This window comes from Leopardus geoffroyi, chromosome C1 (assembly GCF_018350155.1).
Source record: "Leopardus geoffroyi isolate Oge1 chromosome C1, O.geoffroyi_Oge1_pat1.0, whole genome shotgun sequence".
NCBI classification, from domain to species: Eukaryota; Metazoa; Chordata; class Mammalia; order Carnivora; family Felidae; genus Leopardus; species Leopardus geoffroyi.
In genome coordinates, this window is record NC_059328.1 from 199755651 (window position 1) to 199775559 (window position 19909).

A 19909-nucleotide genomic window follows, 5' to 3' on the forward strand; every position below is an offset into this window, starting at 1 on the left:
CGTCTGACATTAAGATCAATGTAGTGAGAAATAAAGACTAGAAGAGAAGGTATTTGCAGTTTCTTACCTTCTGTTGATACACCCAGTGACTATTTACAGTAACTGTCTTAAAATCTGACCCTATTTCTCTTTGGATTCTGTGTTAGAAAGTACAAGCATATGAACTTCAATAAGAGATCCCATGCATCCCTTATCCTACAGAAGCACTGACACTGGAGTGTTATTCACAACTGAGAATCACCAAATAGCACACTATTGAGTCAGTTTGAGTCCATGGTGATTCTATAAAAATGACATGGCTAAGCCATTAAACTGATAAAACTTCCATTTCTTAAAGGCAGATTTTATGGAAACCAATCACGTAGCCTATATATTTAACCAGATGCAAGTTGAACATATGCACAAGAACTAGACTTAACCGGCAATGCCTTAACATTCAAAATTTCACACGACTTCTTCATTGTTAAGACCTTATTATTATGAAAACCCACTCCTTCTGATAACCACTGGCAATATTTCTGCAGCAGGTTCAGTAAAACAGCATCTACCATCATGGAACCATTTTAAATCAATGTTTTAAAAGGACTGAAGCCCAATAAAACTTGCCACAGATTTGAAAGGTAAAAAGAGGTTCAAAAATAAGAGTAAAGCAGAAATTTTTTTTCTATGTACGTAATAACGCAGTCCAATTGCTTATTATACTTCTTAAATTGGCCATGACCAGGAGAGACTAAAGGAGAGACTAGTAACAGTTAGGGATGAGAACAGATGAGTGGCAGTGCTAGTCGTAGCCTCAGCTGGGTCTGACCCCTGGGTGGACACGGGCATCGCAAGGAAAGTGGCGGCTGCCTTTAAAAAGGACATGAATACCAACTGCTAAAGGGAAACTGTTCTACAAACCAAATTAATTTCAAACTGAGATTAAATTAGTAACACAATTAAGATCTTGGTAAATCAAGCATTTCTATCATAAAACCTTCAAAGCACAAAGCCATAACATAAAGTTTCTTAAAGCTAATTCTAATCCATCATTCGCTTCTTACAAAGAAAGTTTCATTTAAAATACTATTCTTTTTTAACTTTTTAACCTGAAATAATTACAGATTCATAGGATGCAGAGATGTCCCATACGCCCTTCCTCCAGTGTCCAATGTTAACACCCCACACACTACAGAAGAATCTGACACTGATACAACCTATAGGGCTTATTCTGATTTCATGGTTATACACGCACTCAGCTACATGCGTGCACACAAGTGTGTGCAGATCTATACAATTTAATCACATGTGTAGCCCTGTGTGATGTACCCACCACTGGGGTCCAGACACTCAGCTGCATTATCACAAGACTCCCTGGGCATTTACAGGGAGGGCTCTTTACAGCCATTACTCTTTTCTAAAAAATTAGTTAACAGAAAAGGTATACACATTGTCCTACTTCAGCCATCACATCAAAAGTAGATACTTTAGCTACTGAAGAATAGGAAGTAACTCCATATGAGCTTTCTTTTTGTCTGAAGTCCTAAGTGAATCCAAGGTCAGGAAAAGCAAACAAGTGAGAGCAGGGGAGGTAGAAGGCAGCTCTGCAGGTGGTGGTGCTGGACCAACCAGAAGCAGGTAAGAGTTTGGATAATGGCTGGTGCAATCGCCCCAAATCAGGGAGTACAAGGCAGTCTAACTCCTAACAGCTTCCTAGAATATACTGGATCACTAAGAAAGCATACACAGTTTTTAGAAATCATAAGGCAAAAGCAACAAATTATTTCATGTCATGGTAGTATACTTAAAATGTGTTTAAGTTACATATATTGTTGGATTGCTGGAAGCTTAAAACCCATTTACTCTTTATTAAAATAGTTCCTATTGTGAAAAAGAAGACTTTAAAAAAGACTAAAAAATTCTGTGGACACTCATCAAGAACATCTAAACAATACCACCAACATAGGAAGCTTTTTCAAACTGCAGCGACTAACCAGAGGTAAGAAAAATTAGCGTTAAGTTCCTTAAATAATTATTGGCAGTAGTACACCATAAAAAATGAAATTAATTGGGGTGCCCGGGTGGCTCAGTCAGTTGAGCATCCGACTTCAGCTCAGGTCATGATCTCACAGCTCGTGAGTTCGAGCCCCACATCGGGCTCTGTGCTGACACCTCAGAGCCTGGAGCCTGCTTCTGCTTCTGTGTCTCCCTCTCTCTCTGCCCCTAACCCACTCACATTCTGTCTCTCTCTCAAAAATAAATAAACATTAAAAAAAATTTTTTTAAGTGAAATTAATCTACTCAATTCATTTTGTAGTTCTCCCAAATCTAATACTTACATTCAAATTTTAAGATCCAACATCCATTGAGAATCCCAAGCATACATTTTAGGGTACTTTGAACTGTATCTCCAGGAACAATGACATGAGTTACTAGAATACAAAAAAGAAGTAACAGAAACAAATATACACCAAAAAAATTCTTCAATGATTATAACTAGTCTGTGCTTCATAATCTGAATTTTCTTCAAAAGCAACCATTTGTATACTTAGATATAAGACTTTAAACTGAGTATCACTCTCCATCCTGGCCAACAACATGAAAAACCAGATCATAAACCATGTTATCTTAAAGCCACATTAACATATATTTTTCTTTTATTTTCAAATTGTAACTGAAGAATTAAAGTATTACATTGCACACAATTTATTTGTCATTAGCAAACACATAAGTTTGCCCTTCTGACACACTGTTCTGTCCTAAAATATGTGCAAAGCTTTAAACTTTACATTTCCTGACTAAATTAGGTCTGTAAAAACATTTTAGATTATAAGATTCAAAGTATACTGCCATTCCCCAATGATTAAAACATGTAATTGATGAGGGGAATTCTACAAATAAAATAGGATTGCCTATTTAAAATTTTTTTCAGACAAAAATAAATAAGTATATAAAAATCCTCACCTGTACTGTCGAATTCAGCACATTTTTTAGCCTTAAGAATCACTGCAAGCTCACTGAGCATTTTTTGCTGTTCTGAAGAAAGCCCACTGCCTATAAGCACGAGAGGTCCATCCCTACGCTGACCAGTGTTTGTCTATTAATGAAAGGGGAGATACCACAGTGTTAAAATCATTTAAAAACTAAAGAAACCTATTAACTTTCACTTGATAGAAGCTTGAATCTCAGTATTTATCTTCCTTTATCTAGTAATTCCCCATAATTTCCATCGAATTGTGGCTCAGAACCTAATGCTCAGTGCATTTGAATAGTTAATTTATAGTCCTTCCTCCCCACCTCACCCCAGAATAAAATGCTAAATAGTAATGTAAACGCAGGACATCTTGTTTCCTTGATTCTAAACTGGATCTCTCTAGAATTTTATAACTTCATTCTGTCACCAGTAAGCCTTTCTTAAAAAAAATTATTTATAATCTCTGCACCCAACGTGAGGCTCGAACTCACGACCCTGAGATCAAGAGTTGCATATTCTACCGACTAAGCCAGTGAGGAGTTCCACCTTCTTTTCTTAAGTAACCCAAAACACCCACTTAAAATTATTAATTCCCTATCTCCCCTCCACTAACTTATTCTACTAAAGTTAAACTTAGTTTGGTCTTTTTTTTTTTTTTTTTAATTTTGAGAGAGTGTGTGCAAGCAGGGGAGGGGCAGAGAGAGGGGGACAGAGAATCCAAAGCAGGCTCTGCACTGCAAGCATGAAGCCTGATGCCAGGCACAAACTCACAAACCATGAGATCATGACCTGGGCTGAAACCAAAAGTCAGGGGCTTAACCGACTAAGCCACCCAAGGCACCTCTGGTCTTTTCATTTTAAACTGAGATTATGTAAAAAAATCAAAGAACACTAGAGGCGCCTGGGTGGTTTAGTCAGTTAAGCGTCCAACTTCGGCTCAGGTCACGATCTCGCTGTTTGTGAGTTTGAGCCCCACGTCAGGCCCTGTATTGACAGCTCAGAGCCTGGAGTCTGCTTCAGAGTCTGTGTCTCTCCATCTCTCAGCCCCTCGCCTCCTCATGCTCTGTGTCTCCCTGTCTCTCAATAATAATTAATGTTAAAAAAAAATAAAAAATAAATCAAAGAACACTAAAGAGTCTAACAAGACTGAGCTCAAAAACAGAAAACAAATTCTTTTTTTTTTTTAATTTTTTTTAATGTTTATTTCTGAGAGAGAGAGAGAGACAGAGGATGAGTGGGGGAGGGGCAGACAGAGCGGGGGACACAATCCGAAGCAGGCTCCAGGCTCCGAGCTGTCAGCACAGAGCCCGCCGCGGGGCTCAAACTCACAGACCACGAGATCATGACCGGAGCCGAAGTTGGATGCTCAACCGACTGAGCCACCCAGGTGTCCCAAGAAAACAAATTCTTAACATCAAAACAGTTACCTATTAAAACCAAGACAATTAAAACAGACAAGAAAATACAGAAGTTAGACCAGATCCACCAACAGTAATAACTCAATGCAGCTATGAAAAAGAATTGCTCTAACAAAGACCAATATTTTCAGTTGTACAGAAAGAAGCAGAACTTCCAGGAGACAAAAACAACAAGTATAAAGAGAAAACACCAATGGATAGCGTTAAGTGAAAGATTCAAAGAAACAATGAGCTAATGCCTTCAACAGAAGCCAAGAGAATTTAACAAATGGAATTGGAATGAGAGTCAGCCAAAAGCTACCTGATAAAAGACAAGCAATGTCCCGGCAAAGAAGAAAACAAAAAGTAAATCAGCACTATTGTGTTAAAGAATAAAAAACCAAACACAGTACTGTAATTTTCAAATACAAGACAGAAGGCCCTCCGATGTGTGTGACTTTGTATGCATGGGATTTTGGGGTTCTCAAAAGCTCTGAAGAACAAAGTGAAACAGTAAGGTCTGATCACCAGTGCAGTTCAACAACTAGATTAGAGAAAGTTAGTGTTTAAATATTCACATATCAACGTAGTGATAATTCATAGTCTGATGCCCTACCATATAACACTAAGTTGTTAGCTACATCTATAAACAGATCGATTCCAATCATTCATTCGCTCAAAATATATTCAATGAAATTCTGCCATGTATTAAGTAAGTACATACACAACATTTTAAAAAAATTTCTGGGGGCGCCTGGGTGGCGCAGTCGGTTAAGCGTCCGACTTCAGCCAGGTCACGATCTCGCGGTTCGTGAGTTCGAGCCCCGCGTCGGGCTCTGGGCTGATGGCTCAGAGCCTGGAGCCTGTTTCCAATTCTGTGTCTCCCTCTCTCTCTGCCCCTTCCCCGTTCATGCTCCGTCTCTCTCTGTCCCAAAAATAAATAAACGTTGAAAAAAAAATTTAAAAAAAAAAAAATTTCTATGAAAGGTTTTTCTAATGGCGATATTCAGCACTTGAGTGTTGAAACTTGAAAACTATTTGAAAACTGAAAGTTGATGTCCAGTTTCCTGGGGCGCCTGGGTGGCTAAGTCAGTTGGGCATCCAACTTCAGCTCAGTTCATGATCTCATGGTCTGTGGGTTCGAGCCCCGCGTTGGGATCTGTGCTGACAGCTTGGAGCCTAGAGCCTGCTTCGGATTCTGTGTCTCCCTCTCACTCTGCCCCCCCCCCCCGCCCCCGACTCGCACTCTGTCCTCTCTCTCAAAATAAATAAACATTTTTTTTTAAATTAAAGAAAAAAAAAAAAGTTCCGTTTCCTAAGTGCACCTGGGTGGCTCAGTTGGTTAAACGTCTCACTCTTGATTTCTGCTCAGGTCATGATCTCATATTCATGAGACTGAGTCCCACATTGCTGAGCATGTAGGCTGCTTAAGAGTCTCTCTCCCTCTTGCTCTGCTTCTCCCTGACTCGCATACACATGCTCGCTCTCTCTCTTTCTCAAAAAAATGTTGTTTCCTGAATTATTCATCTGAGGTTCAAGTTGCAAAGGTCTGACTGGACATGCTATACACATCACACACATATTGACATCACATTTCTGTATATGTTATCTTTCCTATTCACTAAGTTATAAGGTGCTTTAACTATGTCTAACCTAAACACTGTAAACATTCCCTAAGATGAAAATAGTGTAGTGCACTTGATGGATCATTCAATTACTAAATAATAGTAAAAAATAGTGATTCAATAACTGTCAGTTATACAAATATGTGCCATAAAAATAGCTCTAAATGGAACACATTACTTTCCAGTTTATGTAACTCCACTTCAGCTGAATGAGTTCTCTGTACAAAATACAAGAGTGAAAAGATATCAATTCTATATATATAGCATATGATACTATCTCCATCAGCCCAAGAAGAGCACCAAAGTGGGCCAAGCATTTTCCTATCATCGCTTGTAAGTCTGAACAAAAAATAGAAACCGACACTAATTTCTCATAGTTAAGGAATACTATTAACAACAACAACAACAACATAAAGCAAACAGCCACCAAAGCCACACATCTGTTGGGGGCAGGAGGTGCGGGTGAGGAGGCACGTGGTTTGAATAAGCAGAGGTTATTCACCATGAGGTTCAAAAGATGTTCAGAACACATCCAAGGGTTCAATACCCTGATTTTATAGATATTAGTTGCTATGTACATGGCATTAAACTCTTATGAAAAATTTTCTTAAATTCTTAATTAATGTTTATAAAAAATAGGGTTTGAAATTATGAAAAGAAAAAGGATAAAAATGCTACTCAAAAGGAGCATGGGCAGAGAAGTAACAAAATGAACACAGCAACAGCCTTTTAAGTCACTAGAGATAGCTTCTCAGATTTCAAACAATGCCTTCCAACAGCCATGAAACAAAAATTCTAGATTGGAAGTAAAGACACTCAAACCCCACACACTTATCACCCAATTCCTTCCACATGATGCTCTTCCTGAAGCAGCTCCCAGGACTTGGAAATCACAAATCTGAAGGAATTCAGACTCAGCTACTAAGCACTTGTCCTGGTTTTAGGAGCAAGCATGTATCAGGGAGGGCCCTCCAGTACTCTCTCATGCATTTAACATACATTTATTGAGCGCCTACTATTTGCCAGACACTGTTGTCAGTACTGGGGTTGCTACATTAACAAAAGAGGCAAGTCCTCGACCTCATGCAGGTTATAGTCTAACTGGAAGGGAGGGTGGAAACCCAATAAAATAAAAATGTATTTTGTCAAGTGATCAGTGGTGAGGGAAAATAAAGCAGGGTTGGGAGGATACGAAGCCCTGGGAGGCTGCTACTTGACAAACAGTAGTACAGAACCCTCTCAGATAGGATGACACCTGAGTGGGATTTAAAGGGAGTGATGCAGAGTGCCACATCTATGTCCAGTTCCCTACAATTGTCCCTGTCAGAGAAAACAGCTCGTGCTGAGGACTTGAAATGGGAGCATGTTAGTGGATTCTAGAAACAGTGAGGTGGTGCAACGTGGCTGAAAAATGATGAGTGAAAGGGGGTCTGGCAGCAGCTGAGGGAAGACAGATTCCAGAAGGACACAACCCTTTCACCTTAGGACTTACCATATAACCATTACCTTTTCCTTCACCAGAAATCTACCATGAATATAGTAATAATGATACTGTGAGGCCATGTCCATGAGACATGCAGAAGGTACAGGCTTCTTACACTTTATAAAAACACAGCAGTAACTGGGTAGAACTGGGGGGGGTGGGGTAAACAACTTCCTCTTCTCTGAGGACAACGCCATGTTCACACTCCAAGACCACCATAAAGGTATCTTTGTTTTTGACACATTTGATGTAATTCTTCTCCAGCTTTTCATAAAAGGAACATTGGCAAATGACAACTCAGTTATGCTATGTTCTGCCAGTAGAGTTCAAGTCCAAATGAATAAATACATGCCAATTTACACCTGTTAAGTATGGTGGAACTGAATGAGTACTGACCTAAGATTTAAGAAATTCAAATTCTCACTGATCCATTCAAAAAAACCCTACTTTCTTTCTTCCGTTTTTTTTAATGGCTCGTTAACCATGAGCAAATCATACTAGGTTTCAGCTTTCTTCTTTGTAAACTAGTAAATTTCTACTAGTAAAGTAGAAAGATTTCTACTTTCTCCTGTAGTTCATTATGAAAACCACCTTGGTGCACACTTGCAGGGCTGACGTCCAGGAGAAGGCAAGAGATAAACAGTTGTCAGAGCACAAAAGTAACCAGCCTGCGACAGCAGCTATGACCACATCTTTGACCTGAACTCATCCCTTTCTCTCTTCTTCCCCTATCTGAGCAGCTGAGTGTACCCACCACACCCCTCTCTTGAAAAACCCTCATCTTCTCTCCCTGCCCACATCACACCACCATTTCCCATCAGAGTTCTGTTTACCACACAGCCTCCTAACCAGGTTTTGGTCTTGGCCCACTCTCGGCTGTCCTCTGCGGTCCCAATACACTGAAAATGCACAAGAGTGCCCTGTTGCGTAGTAATGTCTAAACTCCTCCTGGGGGGAGCCAAAGCCTTTTACATTCTGATCTCAACTTCACTCTTGACCTCTGGTTCTTCTCTGATAATATACCTTGTGCTCCTCTCACACTAACTAGTTTCTCAGATTTCAAAGATTCTTTATGCTTCCTTGTCTATGACTGCCATCCCCACTTTGTATACCTGACTGCAGTGCGGCAATGCTCACTTCCTCCACGCTAACAGAATCCCATTTTTCCAGATATCCACTCTTCAAGAACCTTCCCGGCCTTCAACCATGAAGTATGTCAACACGAACTGCGTGACCAGTTCTGACCAGTAAGACATAAGGGGAAGTCCAGTGGAAGATTCTAGGAAGGGTTTTAGTCCTTCTTTTAATGGTGGACACAGTCACATGTGCAGTTGTGGCTATCACCCTATAACCACTGGAGGGAGATTGGTGAGGACAAAGCCACCAAACTGAGGATGGCAAAGCAGAAAGACAAAGAATGTGGGTCTCTAGCACAGCCATTTAATTGCTGAACTCACCAAAGAAAGCTATTCTAAATTGGGATTACCTTTATATAAAAGAGTATACTGCCTTTAGGCATTTGAGTAAATGTTTTGTCATCTGCAGCCAACAGCATTCTATTAGATGCCTTGCTAAAACTTTTACCTTTACAAGTTTACAAGCTTTCTTGTTACCTTCTCTGTGAAGCTCTTCTGATCCCTTCTGGAATCAGCTTCTTCCTTCTCTGTGGATCTCCTGTACATTTTTATGGCTTCTATTATAAATTTATTACAGTATGTAATGAACTTTTTTTATATCTATATTCACCATTAAACTGTAAATTCCTATGGAATAAGCATTCTTTTCACTTTCTCTAGCTTGTAGCTCTTTCCTGAACTACAGACTCACGTGCCTGTTCAAGATCTCCATTTGCTCCACTTATGCTGAGACATAAAATTGGTCAAGAGAATTATTGATTTCCTTCCCCCACAGCAGGAAACGGCCCCACCATCTACTACCCCTTTGCTAGTCATATTAATTCTACTCTTTATCCACACTTCACATATAATCCATCAGAAAGTATGGTACCATTAACTCAAAAATAGACACTCAACTTCATACTTCTCGTAATTTCCACTATTACCTTAATCCAGGAGGTCATGATAGCTCATCCTGTCACAATGAAATAGTCCTCAGTGATCTCCCTGCCTCCACTCTTGCCCCACCTCAGTCTCTTTATTACAAAGTAGCCAGAGTGAACTTCCTAAAACATAAACCAAATCATGTCACTCCCTTGCTTTAAATCCTTTCAGCGGTTTCCAGTACTCTTAGACACTGACTAGTCACCGTCAAGTAGGACCTTCTCTCTAGCCTTCAAATATGCCACACTCATCCACTAAGGGACCCTATACACTTGCTTGGAACACCTGTCCTCCAGATGTTCACCTGGATACCTCCTCCTCCTCATTCAGGTTTCAAATCAAACATCAGTTCTCTAAAGGCCCTCCAATGACTCCAGCTAATGCAGTGCCTTTTCTGGAGCCCTCAAGCTCCACTCAATTATACTCTACAAAATCTTCAAACCACACAATTTAAGTTCCTGAAATTATTTCATTTATATTAGTTTACATATTTACAGAGTGTCTCTGTAAGAGACATCTGTCTTACAGACATCTCTGTCTTACAGACATCTCTATTAGAATGTGAGTTCCTTGAGAATAAGAGTTCTATCTGTCACACTGATTGCAGTATGAATGCTCCCTAAAATATATATGGGAGTCAATAAATATTTGTTGATGGATTTATTCTGATTATAATAGTCTTTGAACTCACAGTAGTTAATACAAAGAAAATGTTGAATAATTTTTTGGTGATTGAAAGCAACTTGCTAACTGGAAATTGATGTATTATGTTCCTTTCATAATCAATTTCAACAAAAGACCTAAATTTCCCAAAGCCTAATCCATACTTACTACTGAGCAATGGCGAGTTGATGATGATTCATTCTCCTCTGGTAGCAGCAATAGTGACTTCATATTTTCACCGTCTGCATAATCCACAGGCCGCAAACCAAATATGTTACTGGTAAAGTAAGTGCAGATGGGTTTAAGTAAATAGAATGTGTGACTTGATATTTAACTAAATGGATGCACCAGGGGATGAATTTTTTCAACTTCCTTAATAATACACAACTTTTATACTAAAATAAATGACTCAGAATTCATACAAAGCATAAGAATCAAGTACCACAAGCTGTTGAATTCAACGGAAAAAAACACGTGAAATTTCAATTTGACATTACACCATTCTAGGGAGTATTTTTAATTGGATATATTGTTACTTACACATGAATTTTTTCACAACTCTGTATTCTTCTGTATTCATATTCACATTTTTAATATAGCTTTATAATCATTAATCACCAAGGGTAGGATGCTTTCAAATGCAAATAAAAATAATTTACCATACTTATTATAGTCTCTGTATTCTATGTCAACAAATACAGAAATTAGATAAATACACAGGACAAGCATTCAGATCCACTAGAAAGAAAACCGTGCCACATGACAAACAAATGAATAAAGTAGTGGACAGGGCACTTTTAAAATTAATTTTAATATGTATGTACATTATATAGTAACCACAGCCATCAAGAGAACCAACTGTGGTTTAGGGAATAAGTTGATGCAGACTTCTCAGAATGTGCTAATTCATAAGTCACTGAATATTACACTGGAAGGGAATTCAGAGACCTGTAGAAATCTGTTATTTCATAGATAAGAAAACAAAAAGGTTCCAATGACTTAACTAAGGTTGTGTTTTTCCTTGTTTATTCCAATAATATTCAATACTGCCCATCATTCATTTTTTAATTATAAGTTGGTAAAACTGTACAACTTTTGTCTACTATTCCACTTCCTTACACATGGTTTCAAAATAATTTTAATATATTGTATTATGGTAAAAAGTTTTCTAAAATGATAGAGTTAAGATGGTGGAGAAGTAGAGGGGACCCTGGGCTTTCCTTGTCCCTCAAACACAGCTGCTTTGAAGTCAGAGTACTTGGAACACCCCGGAAATTGATCTGCAGAGTGGCAGAAGGACCTTCATAGCTGTAGGGAGACAGCTTGGCAAGTACGAGGCGCATGGATGTGAATCAGCAGAGAAAAACAGCTTAGCTGTGGAGGAAAAGGGAACCTTTCCATGAAGAGACAGAACAGAGAGGTGTTGAGATAGGGCAGCATTGAGACAGCACAAGAAGAAAACCTCCCTGGACCATGGATGGGGGAACAAGAAGTACTGAGGTTTCAGTTCTTTTTTGCAAACAGCTTATGGAGCTCAAACTCTGAGGTTGTGGAAGTGCACAACTCTCTTTGGAGCAGAACTGTGGAGCATGCTCCTGGAGAGAAGGGACGAGGTACTTGAGTGCATAGTGTCGTGTAGTGATCTTTGGGATACACTGGGAGGGAACAGTCCCCTTCCTGGAGTACTTTTGGAAGGGGGTTTACTGCCCCCCTAAGGACAAAAGACCTTGCAGGTGCCAGCCAAGGGCCTTTCTTCAGCAGAGAGGCTCTGCTCTGGAGGAGGAAGGGAGTGAGTCTGAGTGATGCCAGGTCCTTTAAGACTTTGGGTTTTGAATCCCAGCTGTGCGCCAAAGAAAAAACACAGGAGAGTTATGATGCAGGGCAATCTGACTGCCCTAGCTATTCTGGGAGTAAACAATCAACAAAACTAAGAGGCAACCGACAGAATGGAAGAAGATATTTGCTAATGACATATCAGATAAAGGGTTAGTATCCAAAATCTATAAAGAACTTCTCAAATTCAACACTCAAAAAACAAATAATCCAGTGAAGAAATGGGCAGATGACATGAACAGACATTTTTCCAAAGAAGACATTCGGATGACTAACAAACACATGTAAAGATGCTCAACATCACTCATCATCAGAGAAATACAAATTAAAACCACAATGAGATACCATCTCACACCTATCAGAATGGCTAAAATAACTCAGGAAACAGATGTTGGCAAGGGTGTGGAGAAAGGGGAGCCCTCTTGCACTGCTGGTGGGAAAGCAAACTGGTGCAGCAGCTCTAGAAAACAGTATGGAGGTTCCTCAAAAAATTAAAAATAGAACTATCCTACAGCCCAGCAATTGCACTAGTAGGTATTTATCCAAAGGATAAAAAAATGCTGATTTGAACGGGCACATGCACCCCAATGTTTACAGCAGCGCTATCAATAGCCAAATTATAGAAAGAGCCCAAATGTTCATTGACTGATAAATGGATAAAGAAGATGTGGAATATATATACAATGGAATACTACTCGGTGATCAAAAAGAATGAAATCTTGGGGTGCCAGGGTGGCTCAGTCAGTTAAGTGTCTGACTTCGGCTCAGGTCATGATATCATGGTTCATGAGTTCAAGCCCCACATCAGGCTCTGTCTGGGCTGATGGCTCAGAGCCTGAAATCTGCTTCAGATTCTGTCTCTCCCTCTCTCTCTGCTCCTCCCTCACTAATGCGCTGCCTCTCTCTCTCTCTCTCTCTCAAAAATAAATTAAAAAAAAAAAATCAAAAAAAAAGAATGAAATTTTGCCATTTGCAACAACATGGATCGAACTAGAGTGTATTATGCTATGCAAAGTAAGTCAGTCAGAGAAAGGTAAATATTATATGATTTCATTCATATGTGGAATTTAAGAAACATAACAGATGAACATAGGGGAAGGGAAGGAAAATCAAGATAAAAACGGAAAGGGAGGCAAACCATACAAAACTTAAATACAGAGAACAAATTGAGGGGAGGTGGGTGGAGGGGATGGGCTAAATGGGTGATTGGCATTAAGGAGGGCACTTGTTGGGATGAGCACTGGGTGGTATATGGAAGTGATGAATCACTGGGCTCTATTCCTGAAACCCATAAACACTGCATGTTAACTAACTTGAATTTAAAATAAATAAATTTTTAAAAATAAATTTAAAAAAATATGCCAACATAAAAAAAAAGTTTTCTTTTAAAAAAAAAATTTTAATATTTATTTATTTTTGAGAGACAGAGAGAGACAGAGCACAAGTGGGAGAGGGGCAAAGAGAGAGACACACACAGAATCCGAAGCAGGCTCCAGGCTCTGAGCTGTCAGCACAGAGCCTGACACAGGGCTTGAACCCACGAACTGTGAGATCATGACCTGAGCCAAAGCTGGACACCCAACTGACTGGGCCACCCAGGAGCCCCCCAGAAAGTGTCCTAAAATGAGCATTTCTTTTATAAGACTTCATAGTTTTTAAGATTATGGTATGTCCATGTAATGGCCGTTAAAGTGAGCCATGAAAATGCAATGTGTTCAACTAGATATAAAATGGCAAACATGGTACAATACCAGCTTTTAAAATTGCACTGAATGTATAGAGAAAGATCTGGAAGGAAACAGAGTGGAAGGAAGAGGGAGGAGGAAGCTGTCAACTCAGATGCTGCATGAAGGGCACATAAATGAGGGACAAAAGCACCAGTTTGGAGACAAGGTCATTAATGACCATGGGAAAGATGTTTTGATGGCATAGCAGGAAGAGAAAGCTAGTGATCAAGAAAAGAAATGAACCACAGCAAACATTTCTCTAATCACTGTTACGTATCACTATCAGGTTCAGTCACTGTTTCTTTTTGGATTAGCACTGGTAAATATCGATAAATTTGTACTCTCAGATTTCCCTTTAGGCCTAGGTTCAATAACTTGTAACCTTCCTCCGACAACAGTCTTTCTCTACAAGAACTGTATTGTGTTTTGGCTCTCTAATTTACAACAAAGTGACAAGTCATTGTGCTACATTTGGGGTCTTTCCAAATTCCCATACACTTAGAGCAAACAATCTCAGTTTATTTCAAAAGGCAACTAATTTCATCCACTATACTTGATACTTCTCAGTTTCATTCTCTTAAAATACTGTGCTCACATACCAAATAAACAATCTCCTCACACATATATTCTGTAAGTATGACAATCAAAAAACAGAAATCTGAGATAATGAATCCATATTCTGGGTCTTAAACCACCAAGTGCAAAAATGAATAAACAACAAAAAACCATGTCACACTATAAGCCATCAAAAAAATCACTGTACACAAAAAGACTTTTTTAACAAAACAACTGAAAATTTCACACTTCACAGACATAAAAGGTAGGAGCCCAATCAAGTGTACTTTAATAAGTAGTAACTATAGCATAGTTGTTTTTACACAGGTATGAATAAAAGTCCATTACGACAACATAGAATAATATTAATGAAATGACTTCTCAAAGCACCACCATCAGCTTGTGGGCTTCAAACAAAAGTAACCAGTAAAACAATTGTCTGCACAAGTAAGATGCTTGTACTGAAGTTTTCCTTCATAAAATGACAGGCAGGATTCTAATTTACATTTAGAGTCCTTACTACACAAAGCTTACTATCTCATATGGTCTTTAAACATGCACTTGGATTATGGACAGCTTCTGCTTATACACAGTTCACTAAACCCTGAGCCCTCCTGTATTGCTAATGAACTGGAGAATGGCACATACAAATGCTACAGATTGAAAGATAATCAGTTAAGCCTCAGTCCTGCATCACAGGAGACAGAGCCTATTAAATCCTGTCATGTTTCTCCTTTGTCGTGGACTACTGAAATCTGAAATTAGAGACAAGTTTTTATACGGCACCTTCGAAAAACCAGAGTAAGAGGAGACAGCATATCACATGGGTGATATGGGTACAAGAAAGTCACACCTCTTTCCCCATAATGATATATTTGCATGGACTAACATTTTCTTTACAGACTTAGTGTAAAAAAAAATCAGTTTAAAATGTACATAATTGCAGGGCACCTAGGTGGCTCAGTTGGTTAAGCATCCATCCAACTCTTGGTTTCAGCTCAGGCAGTGATCTCATGGTTTGGGAGATCAAGCCCTAAGTTGGCCTATGTGCTGACAGCGCAGAGCCTGCTTGGGATTCTCTCTCTCCCTGTTTCTCTCTTCCCCTACTTTGCTCGTGCTATCTCAAAAAAGAACAAACATTAAAGAAAATAAATAAATAAATAAATAAATAAGTAAATAAATAAAATTTGAAAAAAAGGTAATACTTGAAGAAAAGTGACATGTCACACGTACAGGAGACTATCACTGTGACTGATTATTAATTGAAGACAGAATAACTGTCCTCACTAGGATTCTTTTTGATCACTAAGACTGATGAGAAGTAAGTTCTTACTAAAGAGTTGAACTGCTGTGTGTAACTATTCAGCTTCACCCCAAAAGCAACAGTTCAGGTCACAGCATTAACCCTTTCATGTCCTTTCTGTCCAAGAATATGGTGGAAACTGCCCATGACTATTCCCAAGAGAAGTCTCACCACTTTTAAAAGGGGAGAAGGAGAGGTGGGCAAATTTAGACTTCCATTTGCATACATAGATCATTCAGTCCCAGATACTCATGCAAAAAGCATTTTTACTAATACTAAACCTATCACGCATGACAGGCTACCAAGACAGTCCATGAATGAAATCCTTTATGAATCCTATAAAATTGCAAACACATAGATTTTAATTTTTCAAGTCACTTGGCTTGCTGTGAAGCAGGAAACAGCACAGAAATTCAAAAGAGCAACATTTATTTTTTAAGCTGTAAAACATAAATTATCTGTTATAGGAGATTAATTTTTTAAAAAATTAACTAGGGCAATGGGACAATTAATAGGTCCAATTTCCATATAATATTTTCCAATTACGAATTCTACACGCTTGCAAGGGAAACTACGCTAATGGCAGACCATGTGCCAAATCCTAAACTTTATATATCTCTTAAAAAAAAAAAAAAATGCTATTCTCCATACAGTCAAAATAGTTCTGATGGGATGTAAGAGCTTTGTTTTAGGTTCGCATTGGATGCACTGAAGGCAGTAGGGAAGATAGATAGCCACTGAAGTTTTGACCAGTCACCAATATAAATATTCACAGACACAGAAGAAGCATAGAAGATATGAAACTTTTTATCTGAGTTTAAAACAGAAGTAATTTTCCCTCTTGGGTAATGGGCTCTTATTTTAGTACATAAGAGGTAATTTCTCATGCAAAACATAAGTAAAATCAGAGTTAAATGAATTAATATTATATTTAAATGTAAAATGTATTTTTAAAAGTGGCAAAGTTCACATAGCAAAAGGCCAAAGCAAATAAGAAAGTATTGTAAGTAAATTGTGATTTAAAAAACAGTAAGGTATTAGAATAACATTAAGTCTAAACAAAAGATAAAGTTTGAAGTAGATATATATGACCTTCTACTATACACATATTCCCTCCATTATCGTAAAGACTTAGGGCCCCAAAACCTTACAGTAGGAAGTTCACAGCGGAGGATCACAGCCTCCATGAGAAAATACAGGACTAGAAGACTTCACTGGTGAACTTTTAAAAGTCCCTGGATTTTTTAAATTAAACAATGAAGACAGTAGATAAAGAATATCAATGATAGTACTATACGTAGTTAATTCCTAGTTACCAAGTCTTACCTTATAAGGTTTCAAGATTTCTTCCACCAGTATTCAACAAATTGCTTTTAAATTCATTTAGCTTTGTGATAAACCATATTCCATTCTTTCTTTTCTCATACCTGGCCTTCCATAAATATTCAATTCCTAATTATATTTCTGAGTTGTTGACTCTTTCCACCGCCTGGGCTATAAAAAGACTGTTATTTTCACACGTTATAAGCAATACTAAAAAAAAAAAAATGGTTCTTGAGCCTTCTCTCCAAAATTTTAAGTTACATGGTCTTTTTGGTTAATTTTTCTTTTTAATGTTTGTTTATTTTTGAGAGAGACAGTGTGAGTAGGGGAGGGGCAGAAAGAGAGGGAGACACAGAAGCTGAAGCAGGCTCCAGGCTCTGAGCTGTCAGCACAGAGCCCAACACAGGGCTCGAACTCGCAAACTGTGAGATCATGACCTGAGCCTTAGTCAGATGCTTAACTGACTGAGCCACCCAGGCACGCCAAGTCTCATGGTCTTAGCACCATTTATGACAACTTAATAGCAGAACATATCCAAATACAGAACTTTCTAACATGGATCCCTTAGTCCTCATATACAAGCTTTGCTACATTCCAAAGACATCCAAAAATACCCTTAGTCTAAGGCTGGATTTTGTCTCAGGTTTTCTTCTCCCTCCCAAGACTAAATTATAAAAATCTTTACTCTTCTCTACAAGTTTGCTTTATATCCAATTGAAATAATTCAAGTTAAATTCCTACAGTAGCAGAAAAGGTATAAAATCAATCAAAATATATCAAATGTCAAGTAAAAAGAATCTACGTTTGGTGTCAAGGACATAAGTCGTCTATTAAACATGCTTTCAATAGGAACTATATTAACCACCAATTCCTTGTGTCTATACTACAGTGCAAATCAGTGGACCCAAGGCTGGCTTCCATGTCTCCTTAGCTTAAAGGGCCCTGAAGTATGTAGAAATAAAGACAGTATTTTTTAACATTCAGTACTCAAGAACGATCACAGCATTTGACTAAATCATATAAAGGCAGATCCAAACCTTTATGGGTTTGCGATACTCTGCTATACATATAAGAAATATAATAAATACAGTATTTCCTCACAGACCCTGTCTCACTGGTATGCCCTATGCAAAGCATCAGTAAGATGATCTTCATGGGCAGACTCCTAAAAATCACAGTCTCAGATAAAACTGCAAAATAAGTAAACTTTATTTTTATAGTATACAGGGAATATGTAAAGATAAATTTAAAGGGCATCTGGGTGGCTCAGTTGGTTAAGCATCTGACTCCTGATTTTGGCTCAAGTCATGATCTTGCCATTTGTGGGTTCAAGCCACATGTCAGGCTCCTTGCTTACAGTGCAGAGCCTGCTTAGGATTCTCTCTCTCTCCCTCTACCTCTGCCCCTCTCCTACTGGCACTCTCTCTCTCTCTCAAAATAAATAAACATTAAAAAAAATAAAATATAAAATATATGTAAAGATAAAGTAATGAGACAACAAAAAGTCCATCTTCACTCTAGTTCCTGTATTCTACTATCAATACGTTACTATTTCAGAGTGGCAACTACTAGTAACAAAACTAGAGAGATTTTCAAATATTATATACTATACAAATTATCAAAATAGATAATGATGTGCCGAATGGAGGGAGAGCTTATTTCTGTAAGATACTCCACGCGTGTTCCAGAGACCAGAGAAGGCAGAATGCATCCTTGAGTATCTTTCTAGGAAGTGGAAGAGAAGAGGCTGGTAAAATGGAGGAGTAAGAGGACCCTAAGATCACCCTGCCCCACGGATACAACTAGGTAATACTCATATCAGTGTAAATAACCCAGAAAACAACCCAAAGCTTGGCAGAACAAACCCCACAATGAGAGAGAAGAGTAGAGGTCACACTGAAGAAGGTAGGAAGGGCATACAAGTGGTAGGAAGCTAATTGGACCACAGTCTCCCTGGGAGGGAGGGAGCCACAGGCACAGAGAAGGACCATCGTGGGAGCCTACACAGGTAAGACAAATCCCAAAACATTTGGCTTTGAAAGTGAAAGAAGCTTCACAGTTCTTACAACCAGCAGGACTTAAAGCCTGAAATTTGAATACTCTCCCTCTGGGAGAGCCCAGAGGGCATTAGGAAGTAGAATTCAGGTCTTAAAGAAAGCTCAACATACAGCCTGGGGAGATGCAGCAGCATCTTGCAGCAGCAGTTTGGAAACACCTGGGGGATACGGGAGAGTTATTTACTCATCTCAGAGCAAGGGGTAGGTTTTGCAGGGAGACTACACCGAGAACATTTCCCTCCCCTGTTGCCAGGCATGAACACACAGCCACCTGTGGGCAACAGTGCAGCGCCAACATTTATTAACTTGTCTATAGCAAGCCCCGCTCCCGCCAGTCGAGCCGGCCTCAGTTCCAGTGCTGTGGGTCCCCTCCCCCAGAAGACCCGTGCAAGCCTTACTAATACCACATCTCCCTACCTGCAGACTTCACAGGGCCTTGGTCGTGGTAGTGGCAGAGGGCCCTCATGGAATATCACGCATTCTGTTAAAACTGTGCACCCCACCCTTGCCAGGGACCCAACACTGCCCACAACTGGCAAAGAGAACCACTGCAGATGACTAGATTGAAGGAAAAAGCAGTCAGGACACAATAGCCGGGCTCATGCAACACACACAGGAGACACCCATGAAGTGCCATGTTCTGGCGAACAGGGGACACTGCACTGCAAGACACTACAGGACCTCTTCTTCATAAGGCCATCACTTCACAAGGCAGGAGACTTGGCTGACTTTCCTAACACACAGAAACAGACACAGAGAAGGACACCTGGGTGGTTCAGATGGTTAAGCATCCAACTTTGGCTCAGGTCATGATCTCAGTTCATAGGTTCGAGCCCAATGCTTTGGATTCTGTCTCTCTCTCTCTCTGTCCTTTCCCCACTCACGCTCTGTCTCTGTCTCCCTCTCTCAAAAATAAACAAACATTAAAAA

The 19909-nt window shown here is 39.2% G+C and overlaps 1 protein-coding gene across 3 annotated transcripts in view; it reads right to left on the reverse strand.

Moving 5' to 3' along the window:
* BARD1 (BRCA1 associated RING domain 1) overlaps window positions 1-19909 on the reverse strand; it is an 83054-nt gene that overhangs the window by 11589 nt on the left and 51556 nt on the right. For all 3 annotated transcript variants that reach the window (XM_045481136.1, XM_045481138.1, XM_045481137.1), the window contains 3 exons: window positions 10350-10458; window positions 2944-3076; window positions 2319-2411 (listed from right to left, as the gene is read on the reverse strand). In XM_045481136.1, coding sequence (XP_045337092.1) covers window positions 2319-2411; window positions 2944-3076; window positions 10350-10458 — 335 coding nt within the window. The remainder of the gene's footprint in view (window positions 1-2318; window positions 2412-2943; window positions 3077-10349; window positions 10459-19909) is intronic.